Here is a 12684-nt window from a genome sequence, read left to right on the forward strand (position 1 = left end):
TACTGAGTGACTCATCCAAGTTCACAGAGAAAGTTTGTTGGAAAGTCAGGAACTGAACCTGAGCCTCTTTGGTGTGACCCAAGGAATCAGCAATAAACAAAGGCATGGGAAAAGGAACAACCCTTTTCAACAGGTGTAATCTCAAGTAGTTAACCCCACGTATGTAATAATGAGGGGCGTATAAATATTAAACAAATTCTTTCTCTATGTGTTCAGTACTCGATGGAGCATGTGTTTGCTTTGAACATTCCCTACAGTACATTAAACTCCCTCCAGTTTCTGGAGCTGCTGATTAGATTTCATCTTACTGCTAAAAGGAGGTGAAATGAAAAAAACTACCCAGCAAGACAGAGTTGTAAAATCATTTTGATTTTAGTGATCTGGGATGTTGTTAGCGGCACGCAAGCATTAAAGACGGATGAGTTTGGTGTTGATAGTTTCCCTTTGAAGAGCTATTAGTTGGAAAAACAAATTGTCAAGCAGGTCATATCTACAGTTGTAAAACATATTTTGACATTTTTCTTACAGTTGTATGTATCTATAAATAAAAACAGTGCATGTTATCTTTGCACTACTTATTTGTAGTGCTGCATACGTTGCTGCCTTTCTTTGTGAAAAATCTACCTAGACTACGTAGATATCCAAAGTCAGAGAAAGCACAGGTGGTTTTTGAAAAGGAATTACTTAGCCCGCTGCCAGTTGTCCAAGCTGTTTGAAATCTCTTTGCTAGCAAGCTCTTTTGACTTGTTTCTTCTAAAGTTTTCAAAAGCTGGGGTTTTTTTTTTGTTTTGTTTTGTCTTTTTTTCTCCCCTGAATCTTAGAATCCATGCAGCATCTTTTCTTCTCCTGTCTGACCACAGCAGGAGGAGGGGTCTGTTGCTAATTTGTTTTGATACGGTACGCTTTGGTCTGTATTCTTTTTGAAATTAATTCCTTTTGCAGGTGTGGGGTTAGAGGTGGTGGTGTGCTCCCAGCGAAGGTGTCATCCACCACAGAGAGGAGGTGGGAGGCTTTGATCAGTGTGGCTCTGTTTTCTTGTTGTTCATTTAAAATGTACCAGTTTGTAATGCTGTTTGGCTTTGCAGGTCCTTGTTTTATTTCCTTCCAAGTCCTTCCCCGTCCTTTCAGGTTTTGTTGTTTTCATTGCTGTTTATTCTGCTTAACATTTTCTGGGGATTATTCATTGGAAGGTGGTGACTCCAAGTCCAGTTTAGGCAGCAAACAAAATCCAGTCTAATGTCTATTTCCATTTTTTAAGCAGCCTTGTTATGGGTGGGAGAGTGCATTATTAAGGACACAACACTACATGTTTGGACTTCTTGGTTTTATTGGAACAGAATTATGTAGCAAGGATTTGTAAAAAAAACAAAACCATCCAAGACCCAAGTTACTAGGTGTCATGCTTCAGGGCACAGGCCACTCTAGTTTCTACTCACCACTAATTCTGAAATACATACCACAAATCAAACTGACAACTATCTACTTTTTCTTGCAACTTCTTGTGAAGCAGATGAACATTTTGGGAGGTTCGGTACAGTATCAAAAAAAAACCCCAAAACACCGGTCTGAATAAGAGTGGCAGTTGCTGTGTTCTTCCTTACAGCTCAGCTCTTTACTCACTGTGTGAGATTAGGCAAATTATTTAGCCACTTTGTACCTTATTCTTCCCGTTTGTAAAATAAGGCAAAGGCTGTCAGAGTAATTATGAGCTTTAATTCATTAATATTTCTAAGGTACACAGAGAAGTGGGTTTTTTTTCCTTCTTGGGCTTTACTACTTGCCATGTATTTCAGTGGGGATTGTTTGGAAGAAGCAATCTTTCTAGGAAGAACCCTTACCCCTCCTGTCCCCCACAATTTTGTGATCCTCTCTAATGATATTTAACTCCTGTGAAGTGATTTGCATGGTTAAAAGCATGAAAAATCAGTTGTTGTCTTCCCCTGAAGATTTGCTGTATCTGTGTCAATCCCTTCTGACCTGTGCCCAAGTCACTCTTCCTGCTTAGCAGCTGACATGAGCATTCTTAGAGAAGCGCTTCATTAATAGCATTATACCAAATAAGTAAGTACAACAGTGATGTGACAAATACAGCTGAACAAGAATTATTAGAAGCAAAAAGCTAACAGCAGGACACAAGTTTGGCACAAAGTATGGACTAGCAGGATCCCAAGTGGCCAGTCTTTCTGCAGCGGCTCATGTGGTATCTTTACTCAACATGGACCCTTCTCATTGCAGGCCAAGGCTGGCAGGATTTGCTCAGAACAAGATTCGCTGAAGGTTTTTTTATAAATGAGGCTACTGAGTTAAATTTTCGCTCACTCAGAGATATGGCGTGAGAAGGAGCTTTTTCATTATAAGGTGCAAGCAAATGCTAAAAGCTCTTTGTTCCTGCAATTTTGTTTCATGCTGTACTGAAAATCCACATACTGGGTCCTAAGCAGTGTGGTAAGCAACTCTCACTTCTGCTTCTTTCATTCTAACCAGAAGAGCAAATGCCCAAACAGCAGAATAACGGCAAGAGGAGTATGGATGGAAATGAATGTTTGAAGTTTGGATCCAAGTTGGGATAAGCATCTGTAAGTCATCAGGTATCTCTAGAAGCTGATGTGACTGAAAACTCATGATCAAGGAAAAAATAGCCTAGAAATCTCATACCAGCCACTTTCCTCAAACACATCGTGCTGTTTGTCCATGGAGATTACCAGGAGACTTCACAAGGATGGTGGGTGTTTCGGCAGTCCAAAGCCAGCCAGAAGCTGCAAGTATGGTTTGGAGGATGCTTCTATGAGGATTTGAGAAACTAAATGAATGAATTTTGGGTAAACACATACCAGTCTGCTCATTTTGCTAAGCTGCATGCCCTGGTGTATTCTGTTGGCCAAACAGCCTGCCTTGAGCTCCACAAAACCCCAAAGGTCAAGGTCCCAGTGCAGCACTTGTCTTTCCTGAAGAGTTTTAAATACTTGCTTGTAGGGTTCTGTGTGCAGAGTTCTGACACAAAATAAAGGCCTTTGCCCCAGGTCATTTTTGGATGTAGACTTTGAAGAGGAGTTACGTAGCTCTCTCCACAGACACTGCTTTTAGGCTGCCCTGAAGCTGAAACAGCCCACACTCTTCCATGTCTCAGCTATCTGGAGGACTAAAATGATCCTAGACTTGTTTGGCATTTGGTCCTCTGTTATTTCAACATCTGTATTCTGTGGCTGATAGAATAGAGTGATACTAGAGATGTGCATCAGATGAAAAGGATGTAGGGAGGAGGGGAAGGCATGCAGCCCCTAGGGCCCTCTGTGGATATAGACAGGTCATTTTGCATGCTCCTCTTTTGTTCTTCCTATATCTTTTTGTGAATTCTGCATACAACTTCGGGAAACAACAGTGCTTAATACAAAGGGAAAACCACCCAGCAGCAATCTTATTTTACTGTGACAACATGTGGACTAGACAAAATCAAAGCTTGGGGTTTCCAGGGCAGCAAATCAGTCTTCTTAACTGCAGACTTCTTTCCTGGCATCTAGGCTTCCTGCAAAGAAAAATGAAAGGGGAAGATCTTTGGGATCTTTCTGAGAGGACAAAGTCTGCAACAAATACCTTTACCAAGAGCCCCTAGCATTGTAAAAAAGGACAGGAAAAAAGCCTGTCTGTCCCTGGTACTACAAAACAGATTAAATTGGTGTGTTCCTGTACCAGTTTTCCCCAAATGGAGGCTGTGCAAGAATACTCCCACTGTATAAGTCAGCATTTGGGAGTAATTTATTCATTGAGTAGTCCCCTAAAAGAAGCAGATGAGAGAACAAAAAGAATATTTGTCACAAATATAAGGCAGCTCAGTTTCCCCCTTTGTTTTGAGTCCCATGAATAAGAGTATTCGGGCACTATCAGTAAAGAGTGGAAGTACTAGCTTTGGCTGGGTAACCTGCACTGAGTCCAGAAAGTGTCTACCTTCTGAGAGCAATGCATTCAGGAAGAGATGCTTGGCAAAGCAGCACCATAAAAAAATCTGCTCTGGGTATAGATAGAAATCCAGGCTGAGATGTTTCTGCAGCTATCTATCACAGAAGGAAAAGTCTGTGCACTTCGCAAGATCAGAAAGGAAGAAGACAGTTCTTCCTAATATTTACCCTCTGCCTTGTCTTTTGTCCCTTTTCTGTTCCTTTCTGACTAGAGTCTAGTTGTGCCTTTAGCTTTGGGCACTGCAGCTCATAGGCAAGAGTAGGATAAGCTGACTTCTCTGAACCTGAAGAATAATTCTGTTGTGTTTATGATCATATCATAACCAAGATGCTTGTTTATATGTCTCCATCTCTTTTTCTGTGTAGTTAGAGAAATTTCCACCTTTGCAGGAAGGGACACATTATTCTTAATCAGAACTTGAGAACGTGGCAGGAGGAGGTACAGCTGCAGATGAGCATTATCTAATTCACCCATCCTGTCATGTGAACATCCCTGCTTAATTTAATACAATTATTTCATCAGTGAGGATAATATCAGCAGCATGATTCATTTATACAACATGTTTCACAACTGCCTTTACCTCTTGGTTTCTTATTATCACTACTGATAGTTTCACCATGAGTGGCTTCAGAGGAAGGGCAGGGGATGTGAAGGAAGCTGCCAGTATCTTTGTGTGAGTGTGTGGACAACTGTAGGCTTGCAGGACAGTGGTGCCAAAGGATTTTCTTTGCGTATATGTTGTTGCATCTTGGTTTCTGATATATTTTGGTTAGACATTTCTGGATGAGCTGAATGGATAAGCCACTGACTAGCTGCATTGTTCGATGGGCAACAATAGCATCCTTGTCTTCTGCCCCAGACATGCCAGTAAGTGCTCCATATTTTGCATTTCTGTTGAAGTGAAGAGCTCCATGAAAGAGAACCAGGGTGGGGGAATGAGGCTTTGTTTCTGGTGAGGTGGCAGAGGCATTCTTTTACAAACCCTCTCTCTGGCTTCTTATTTCTAACTCATTTGGCTGTAATTTGTACTGTCAAGGTCATTTAAATAGGCAGCAAGATGTGGCGAATGTGTTCCCAGAGGTCATGAAAAGCCTCTTTAGTAGAGCATGCTAGGCTGTGTTTATGCCAGGTCATTTAAGCATATTTGTATTGCCAGTCAGATGATACACAGAGTACTTCATGATTTTGTAATAAACTGTGCATCCTGGACCTTCAGTGTGTGCCACAGTGGGATACAGGACTTGGGTTTAAATGACAGTACAATAATTCAGTAACAGTATCGTAATAGTATACTAATCTTTAAAATATTGAAAAGAAGTGAGATTATGAAATCCAAATGAATCGTCTGGTTCCTTGCCCACCACCACCCTTTTTTTCTTTCTCTGAGACTGGTTCATTCATCTGGGCTATCAGTCTTTTGTTTGGCTCTTAGTATTGAAATAGTGCCATTTTTAATAAACGGTTTAGAGAGATTCTCAAAATCAGATTTTATTCCCTTCTTTTTCCTTATCCATTCTCCATAGAGATAAATTAACCTTTTGCCTTAGGAGGAAGTAAATAGAGACAGCATGATTGAAAGATTAGAAGAGACACCATTTCTGCCAACTATTTGCAACGTTGGTGACTGTGAGTCAGAATTCCTGGGTCTGTCTGAGACGCTGCTGCTACATTACTGTATGACTGTGACCAAATCCCTTCCTTTTCTTTCTCTTTCATTTTTTCCTCCCATATTAATAAGCACTTTGTGTTTACCTAGCATTTTACCTTTTCAAAGTACTGTACAAACCTTATAAAAGCAGTGTGATGCACACTCAACTTACCAGCAGTATTTCTGTGTAAATGTTGCTTGTCAAGCACTTACGTTTGGAGATTTTCAGTTTCTGATGCTTAAATATGAAAGCTCAAAATTATACAAATCCAGGTTAAGTGAAGCTACAAAATACAGTTCTTGAATATTTTGTTTACCCCTGAAATTCTGGTGTAGGTGAAGGGTTCTTTCTTCCCTCATACATCTAGAGATCAGCTGGGAAAAAAAACCTAGAGCAAATCAAGGATTTAAAGTTCCCTGAGATCCAAAGTTTTGGTTAATGACAGTCTTTGAATCCTGGGAAGCAAACAATCACCTCTCCCTAAAACAGTGACTATTCTGACACTGCTATCACACAGAGGATAGGAATCTCTTTACCAATGCTTTGCGCTTGCTATGGATACTGCATTTTATTAGCCCTCCGTTGTGCGTTTTTGCTTCTGTTTTATTCCCTACATTACTTTTTTTTTTTTTTGTGCGTGTTTTGTTTTGTTAGACTACTTTAAAAGAAACATTTCATAACCTTTAATCAAGATCATATTTTACTTTTCTCACATCCATGCTTATATTATTACCAGCCTTTTGGGTCTTAATGTCCTCTGGTCTAAGCATTAATCGTTTTGGCTGATATATAAATAACTGTTTGACTTTGTTTAACTCTTTAAAAAATATTGGCTTGAAAAAAAACTTTATCAATGGCATCTTAGAAAAACTGCATGTCAAAAAAAAAAAAAAAAGGCAAGGACCAATCAATACTGAGCTTTCTCTAATAAAAACTACGTGCAGGGAGTAGTTCTAGATTCTGTGATCCCACTGTATAAAATCGCATCTCCTGGCTGTTGAAAGATACTATCTACCTGGAGTGAGCATGCTACATCTGTTTTTTTCTTTTTATTACTCTTATTTGCCCTAGCTGTCATGCTGCACTTATACATATCCTTGATATAACTGAGAGTGAAGCCTGCTAATCTATAACATGTCAGAATGTTAACTGGGAGATTTTGTAGTTAAAAATAAAGGTAGGCCAACACCTAATTCTTCTCATGGTTACCCAGGCACAAATCAGTAATGAAGACAGTACAGTTCTTGATTTAAACTGGAAGAGCAGAGTGTTTTGGATTTATGTCTGTGGATAGGAAAAAGAGTAAAATGGCTCACTGAGTGAAGATCCTAACAGTCATCTTCACACTTAACACAATTGTATATTATTACCTGTGTCCCAGATATTGTTTAGACTCCCATGGAATAAATCAGTGTAGTTCTACTGTAGTAAAGGAAATTACTTAAATTGTTGTCAACTCGAGATCCAGCGTAGGATTCCTAAACTCTCTGACTGATTTTTTAATATATTTGACTTCCAGTGAGGAATTGAGAATGCTCTTTGAAATAACCGAAGTAAAAATGTTAAGAAGATCAAACAGTGAAGTAATACAATTTTGTAAATACATATAATAGCTGAAAATTGTTTACTTATCCTCTTTTCTGAGAACCAAGCTTCTGTGACCTCCGATTAATTTACCATTAGCCTGAACACACAATGAAAGTGAATGAAGGGGCAATTTGGAATGACATTTATCAGCTCTGGAACTGTCGACTTCTATTATTTCCACAAGGCCTTATACTTCTTGGCTCCAGAGAAGGCTGTGCTGACTTGAATGAAGAAGAGCATTCCTACTACCAAGAATAGTTACAGTGCAGTCAGTTCATTGCTGGATGCCTATGATGAAAAAAGAATTACCTCCCCCATTTCTAAATTGCATTAAATGAGACCAAGCCCACTGGTCTATGGTGGACTCGCACAAGACCTTGCCTTCACACCAGGCTAAAAAGAGGGAACAGAAGAACTGAGGAGAGGAAGAATGAGTGAGAAAAGGGAAGGAAATAAACGTTATAGGGACAGTATAGCTGAGGGACTGAGTCAAAAGGACAAGACGGAAAAAAAACCTTTCAGTACATGGATGCAGGTTGGAATCCAAGCTGGCTTTGCGATGAGTGAAGGCCATTCCTGTCAGGCACTAGTTGCTGGTCTGTATGAACTGAAGTGCTGCTCTCGGTCAGATTTCCAGTGGCCAGAAAGCACTCTGCAGCTTTTACTACCGTATCTGAAACTAATCAGCTCCTTCTGTTGAGACTTGCAACAGAGGTCAAGAATTGAATGTACATGGAAACTAACCCCTCTTGGACTGAACCAAAACAAGTCTGCGGGCAGATTTGCATTGCTTCTGATACTGTCTTCCGAATAGATGACTTTGCTCTTCAGGGATCCTTGTCTGGCCCGGAGTCACTGTGTTTGGTTCATTGGCTAGCTTGTACTTAGACTTTTATGCAATTCAGTACTGATTTTACAACATTATAGTTGCACTGTTGTGAGATTTATTTTTTTTTTTTAAATGGAAATCGGTGGAACAGCAGAGCAAGTCCTCTTCCATTTGGCCAGTAGGTTAACCTATTTTATTCTAATACAGATGGATTTGTATTTCTGTAAAGTAATGAATACCTTCTTAAAATGTCAAATGCTGGTTGAGCAGGGTGACATTTTTAACCCTGAGGCTTAAGTCTCCCAGAAGATAAACAGAATTCTGCGTTCTAGGTGCCTAAGTTGCTTTCTGAGAATACAGAATATAAGCTCAATTTTATGCATTGATTTTTTCCCCCTTTATTTTATGCACAAGTTGCATCTAGGATGGCTTAAATATCACTTTAAGGATGACAGCTTTGTCCACGATGTCTCTGATATGTTTGTCTGCTAAGCTTTAATTCACTTTTAATTATGACTATTACAAAAGTGTAGAAATAATAAAATATAACAAAAGTCCTTTGCTCAGAGCTTGCTTCTTTAAGGTAATAGAAAAGTTATATGGCAGGGCTTTGCAGAATTGTCCTGTGTTTGGAGGCGTACATCTGCATCGTACTTCCACAAGCGATAGGCAACTATAAAATTCCTTCTTTACTGCAGCACACCACCCTCTGTGGAAAAGAATCACTGTTGTATGATAGTAGTTACAAATACCTTAGTGGTAACAGTAAAACACTCAAACATTATGAGTCTAATTCCAGTCTGCTTTGCGTTGCTGTAAGTCAGCAATAATTTTATAACAGTGAATGTACTTACAACTTAGGGAGGTCAGAATCAGCTTCTTCAGTGCCTAGAGCTGAAACCCAGTTGTGTGATGTAACACTTCCAGTAGCTAAAGGATGGCTTTCCTAAGTCACAGTGTCAGAGGAAAGCTAAGCTAATATGTGATGGTTGGACCTAGTACCATATCCATTAGTTCTGGTTATTTAAAAGTCAGTTAAAATCACTTCTAAAATATCCCCCTGGCTGAAAAGCTTTTTCTCCCTTCCCTGTGTTTTTTCCCTTATTGTGTTTTATTTGGTCAAACAAAAATACATGACTTAGAATTTTAATGTGTTTTATAGCACTGTCTGTTACTCTGTGTAATCAAGCCAGGTTTAGGAATAATTCCAGTTACCCTGCAAAAAAAGTAATCTAATTTTTCTATTTTCACATAATAATAATTACTGAAATCTTGAAGTCCAGCTCCACAGAATATGAAAAAATCTCGGGGCTTATGCAGAATTAACCAGGTTATTGTTTCAGATTTTGTGGAAAGAGCAGGTTCTTCTTGCTTTCTTGTTATGGTGGAAGAGAAGCATTTATTTCCTATGATATTTTTGTGCCTGGGAAGTTCAGAGGAAAGCATAAGTTTAAAAAAAAAAAAACAAAAAACAAAAACAAAAAAAACCCCAGAAAAACAAAAGAGCAGTGAAAAAACCAACTGAAAACCCATTCATTCAAACACGTTTGCCCCAGTTGGGTGGTGGTGGTTGAATTTTAAGTGAAAATGCTCTTCAGTTCTTACTTAATTCATCCATATCGATTCTAAAATAAAATAACAAAAAATATAACTGCAATATTGCTCTTAATTTTCATCATAGAAGCATGTATCTTGTTGATGTTAATAATTTCTTCAGAGACAACTCTTACATACAAAGTACAAATGGAGGATGTTCTCAGATCATGTCATGCTAATTTTCCAGTTTATCAGTCATCTCAGTTCCAAACTGAAATGACAAGATAGTATCACATTTGATCTTAATATATATCATACAACCTTTGGGGTTTAGAAGTTCATATGAGCTGAAAACAACTGTCTTTGCTTGGACGGTGTTGTGCCAACAGCAATTTTTTAATAACATTATTTTCTCTTCTGCTTGTCATAGGATGAAGTGGCCCAGCCTCTGAACCTTTCAGCCAAACCCAAGACATCTGATGGCAAGTCTCCCACATCACCCACCTCTCCTCATATGCCAACTCTGAGAATAAATAGTGGGGCCAGTTCACTAAAATCCTCTGTGCCAGCAACATTAGCTAGTCCTTCAGCAAGAGCTAACACAATAGGTAAGCTCAGTTTCATTTGTCCCACCTCATAACGATGAATAGGTGTTATTGGAAAGTGAGCATTTATCAGCGAGTGCCAGACAGTGGTGTATGAGCTGTCAGGGGCTGACCATACTACTCCATTGAAGAAACTCTCAGACTTAGAATTTCAGGAGTGTCTTAACTTTTATAATCTTGGAAGACGAAAGTATGTGTTATTTCAGATGCTGGTTTATCAATAACAATTGATAAATACTGTTTGTTTAATGGCATATGTTAAAGACAGTAAACTGTGTAATAGCAGGCATTAAGGACATACTGTATTCCACTGTGTCATCTAAAAGTGATAAATAAACTTTAAAAAAAAAATTCCCTTTAAGTTAAAAGTTTATGTATGCAAATTGTGGTGGGTTGACCCTGTCTGGAAGCCAGGTGCCCACCAAAGCCACTCTATCACTCCCCTCCTCAGGTGGACAGGGGAGAGAAAATGTAACAAAAGGCTCATGGGTCAAGATAGGGACAAGGAGAGATCACTCACCAATTACCGTCACAGGCAAAACAGGCTCAACTTGGGGAAAATTTAATTTATTAGCAATCAAATCAGAGTAGGATAATGAGAAATAAAACCAAAATCTTAAAACACCTTCCCCTGGCTCCTCTCTGCTTCCCAGCCTCAACTTCACACCCAATTTCTCTACCTCCTCCCCTCCAGTGGTGCAGGGGGATGGGGAATGGGGGTTGCAGTCAGTTCATCACATGTTGTCTCTGCTGCTCCTTCCTCCTCAGGGGAAGGACTCCTCACACTCTTCCCCAGCTCCAGCATGGGGTCCCTCTCACAGGAGACAGTGCTCCATGAATTTCTCCGACATGAGTCCTTCCCACAAGCTGCAGTTCTCCACTAACTGCTCCAGCATGGGACCCCCACAGGGTCACAAGTCCCGCCACCAAACCTACTCCAGCCTGGGCTCCTCTCTCCCATGGGTCCACAGGTTCTTCCAGGATCCAGCACAGGCTTCCCATGGGGTCACAGCCTCTTTCAGGCACACCCTCCCCCCTCTGGCATGGGGTCCTCCCTGGGATGCAGGTCCCCCAGGGACCTCCATGGGCTGAAGGGGCACAGCTGTCTCATCAGGGTCTGCACCACAGGCTGCAGGGGAACCTCTGCTCCGGTGCCTGGACAATCTTCTCCCCCTCCTTATTCACTGATCTTCATGTCTGCAGAGTTGTTTCTCTCAAATCTCACTCCTCTCTTCTCTGCTGTTGCCCAGCAGTTTTTTTCCCCCTTCTTAAATACGTTATCCCAGAGGCACTACCACTGTTGCTGATGGGCTCAGCCTTGGCTTGCCCATCTTGCATCTTGGAGCCATCTGGCATTGGCTTTGTCAGACACAGGGGAAGCTTCTAGCAGCTTTTCACAGAAGCCAGTGCTGTAGCCCCCTTGCTACCAAAAACTTGCCACGCAAACCCAATACACAAATATATCTTTTCAAAATTACAAGTTCAGTCCTTCATCCACTAAAAAGCTGCATGGAGCATTATTTTACCTTGGTCTAATATACAAAACAATCAACAGGTTTATTCAAAAAAACAAGTTTGATGTTGTATCTTGCAAAACATCTTAACTGGCTGTTCTTAAGATTATTCCAGAAAATAGTCTTAATGCTTCTTCCTGTCAAAATTACCTCTTTGCCTAAAGAACATCTAAATAATAACAGTCCTAGTGTTGATTTTACAAGTCTGATGTGTTAAAGGTACTGTTCTTTGTGTGTATAAGTAAAATGTGTACACACCCCATTCTTCATCCTTCTGACTGAAACATTTTATTCCATTAAGTGATTGAATATAACCTGAATTAAGATTTCAGGATGTAAATCAGGCTCTGTTTAGGGTATTGAGGTAAATTCATGTACCTTTGCTACTGTGTGTCTTGTTGCTCCTAAAATATCTCCTGCTGGCTACTTTCAGAGATGGCACAAACAAAAGAAACCACAGGTCAAACCTATCAGAAGCTGTTTCTGTGATACCTCAGAGCTATGTAGTGAATTTTTTTTGTGTCTCTGTGGGTTTCTCCCAAGCTCTTTGTATTCCATATTCTACTTACGTAGACACCAGGAGACCCATAGTTCTGTCCAAAGTTCCAAACAGATCTAGCTCCCACTGTATTACCCTCCCACTGTGCATACATGATTATTGCTGATGTTCGTGGTTACACATATCAGACAGAGAATATGCTTCTATGCCTTTTAGAAAAGGAAATAACTTTATTTGGTATGACATTATATAAATATTGTGTTAATATCACATTGTTATTTGTTAATGCATATATTATTAGCCCTACACTTTTTAACTGTGGTAGGTAATAGTGTATTTCGTCTTTAATTTGCTCGGCCCTACTGTTCTCCATGTACGATGCATCGAGTTTCAATTTTTACACGATTTTTTTGTCCCTAGTAGAGTGAGCATCACATTTAGATGCGGAGTCCAGCATCTGACCTGCATCTCAGTGGCAGGGCATCTCTTGTTCTTTCCTCTCCAATCTTCT

At 39.9% G+C, this 12684-nt stretch overlaps 1 protein-coding gene across 1 annotated transcript in view; it reads left to right on the forward strand.

The window, feature by feature from the left end:
• The window catches only part of LOC104465916 (transcription factor SOX-5-like), a gene marked incomplete at its 3' end in the record, with an annotated part of 132682 nt that overhangs the window by 116388 nt on the left and 3610 nt on the right, over positions 1-12684 (forward strand). The window contains exon 8 of the mRNA XM_010079153.1: positions 9986-10163. Coding sequence (XP_010077455.1) covers positions 9986-10163 — 178 coding nt within the window. The remainder of the gene's footprint in view (positions 1-9985; positions 10164-12684) is intronic.

Source organism: Pterocles gutturalis, unplaced genomic scaffold (assembly GCF_000699245.1).
Source record: "Pterocles gutturalis isolate BGI_N339 unplaced genomic scaffold, ASM69924v1 scaffold33103, whole genome shotgun sequence".
Lineage (NCBI taxonomy): Eukaryota > Metazoa > Chordata > Aves > Pterocliformes > Pteroclidae > Pterocles > Pterocles gutturalis.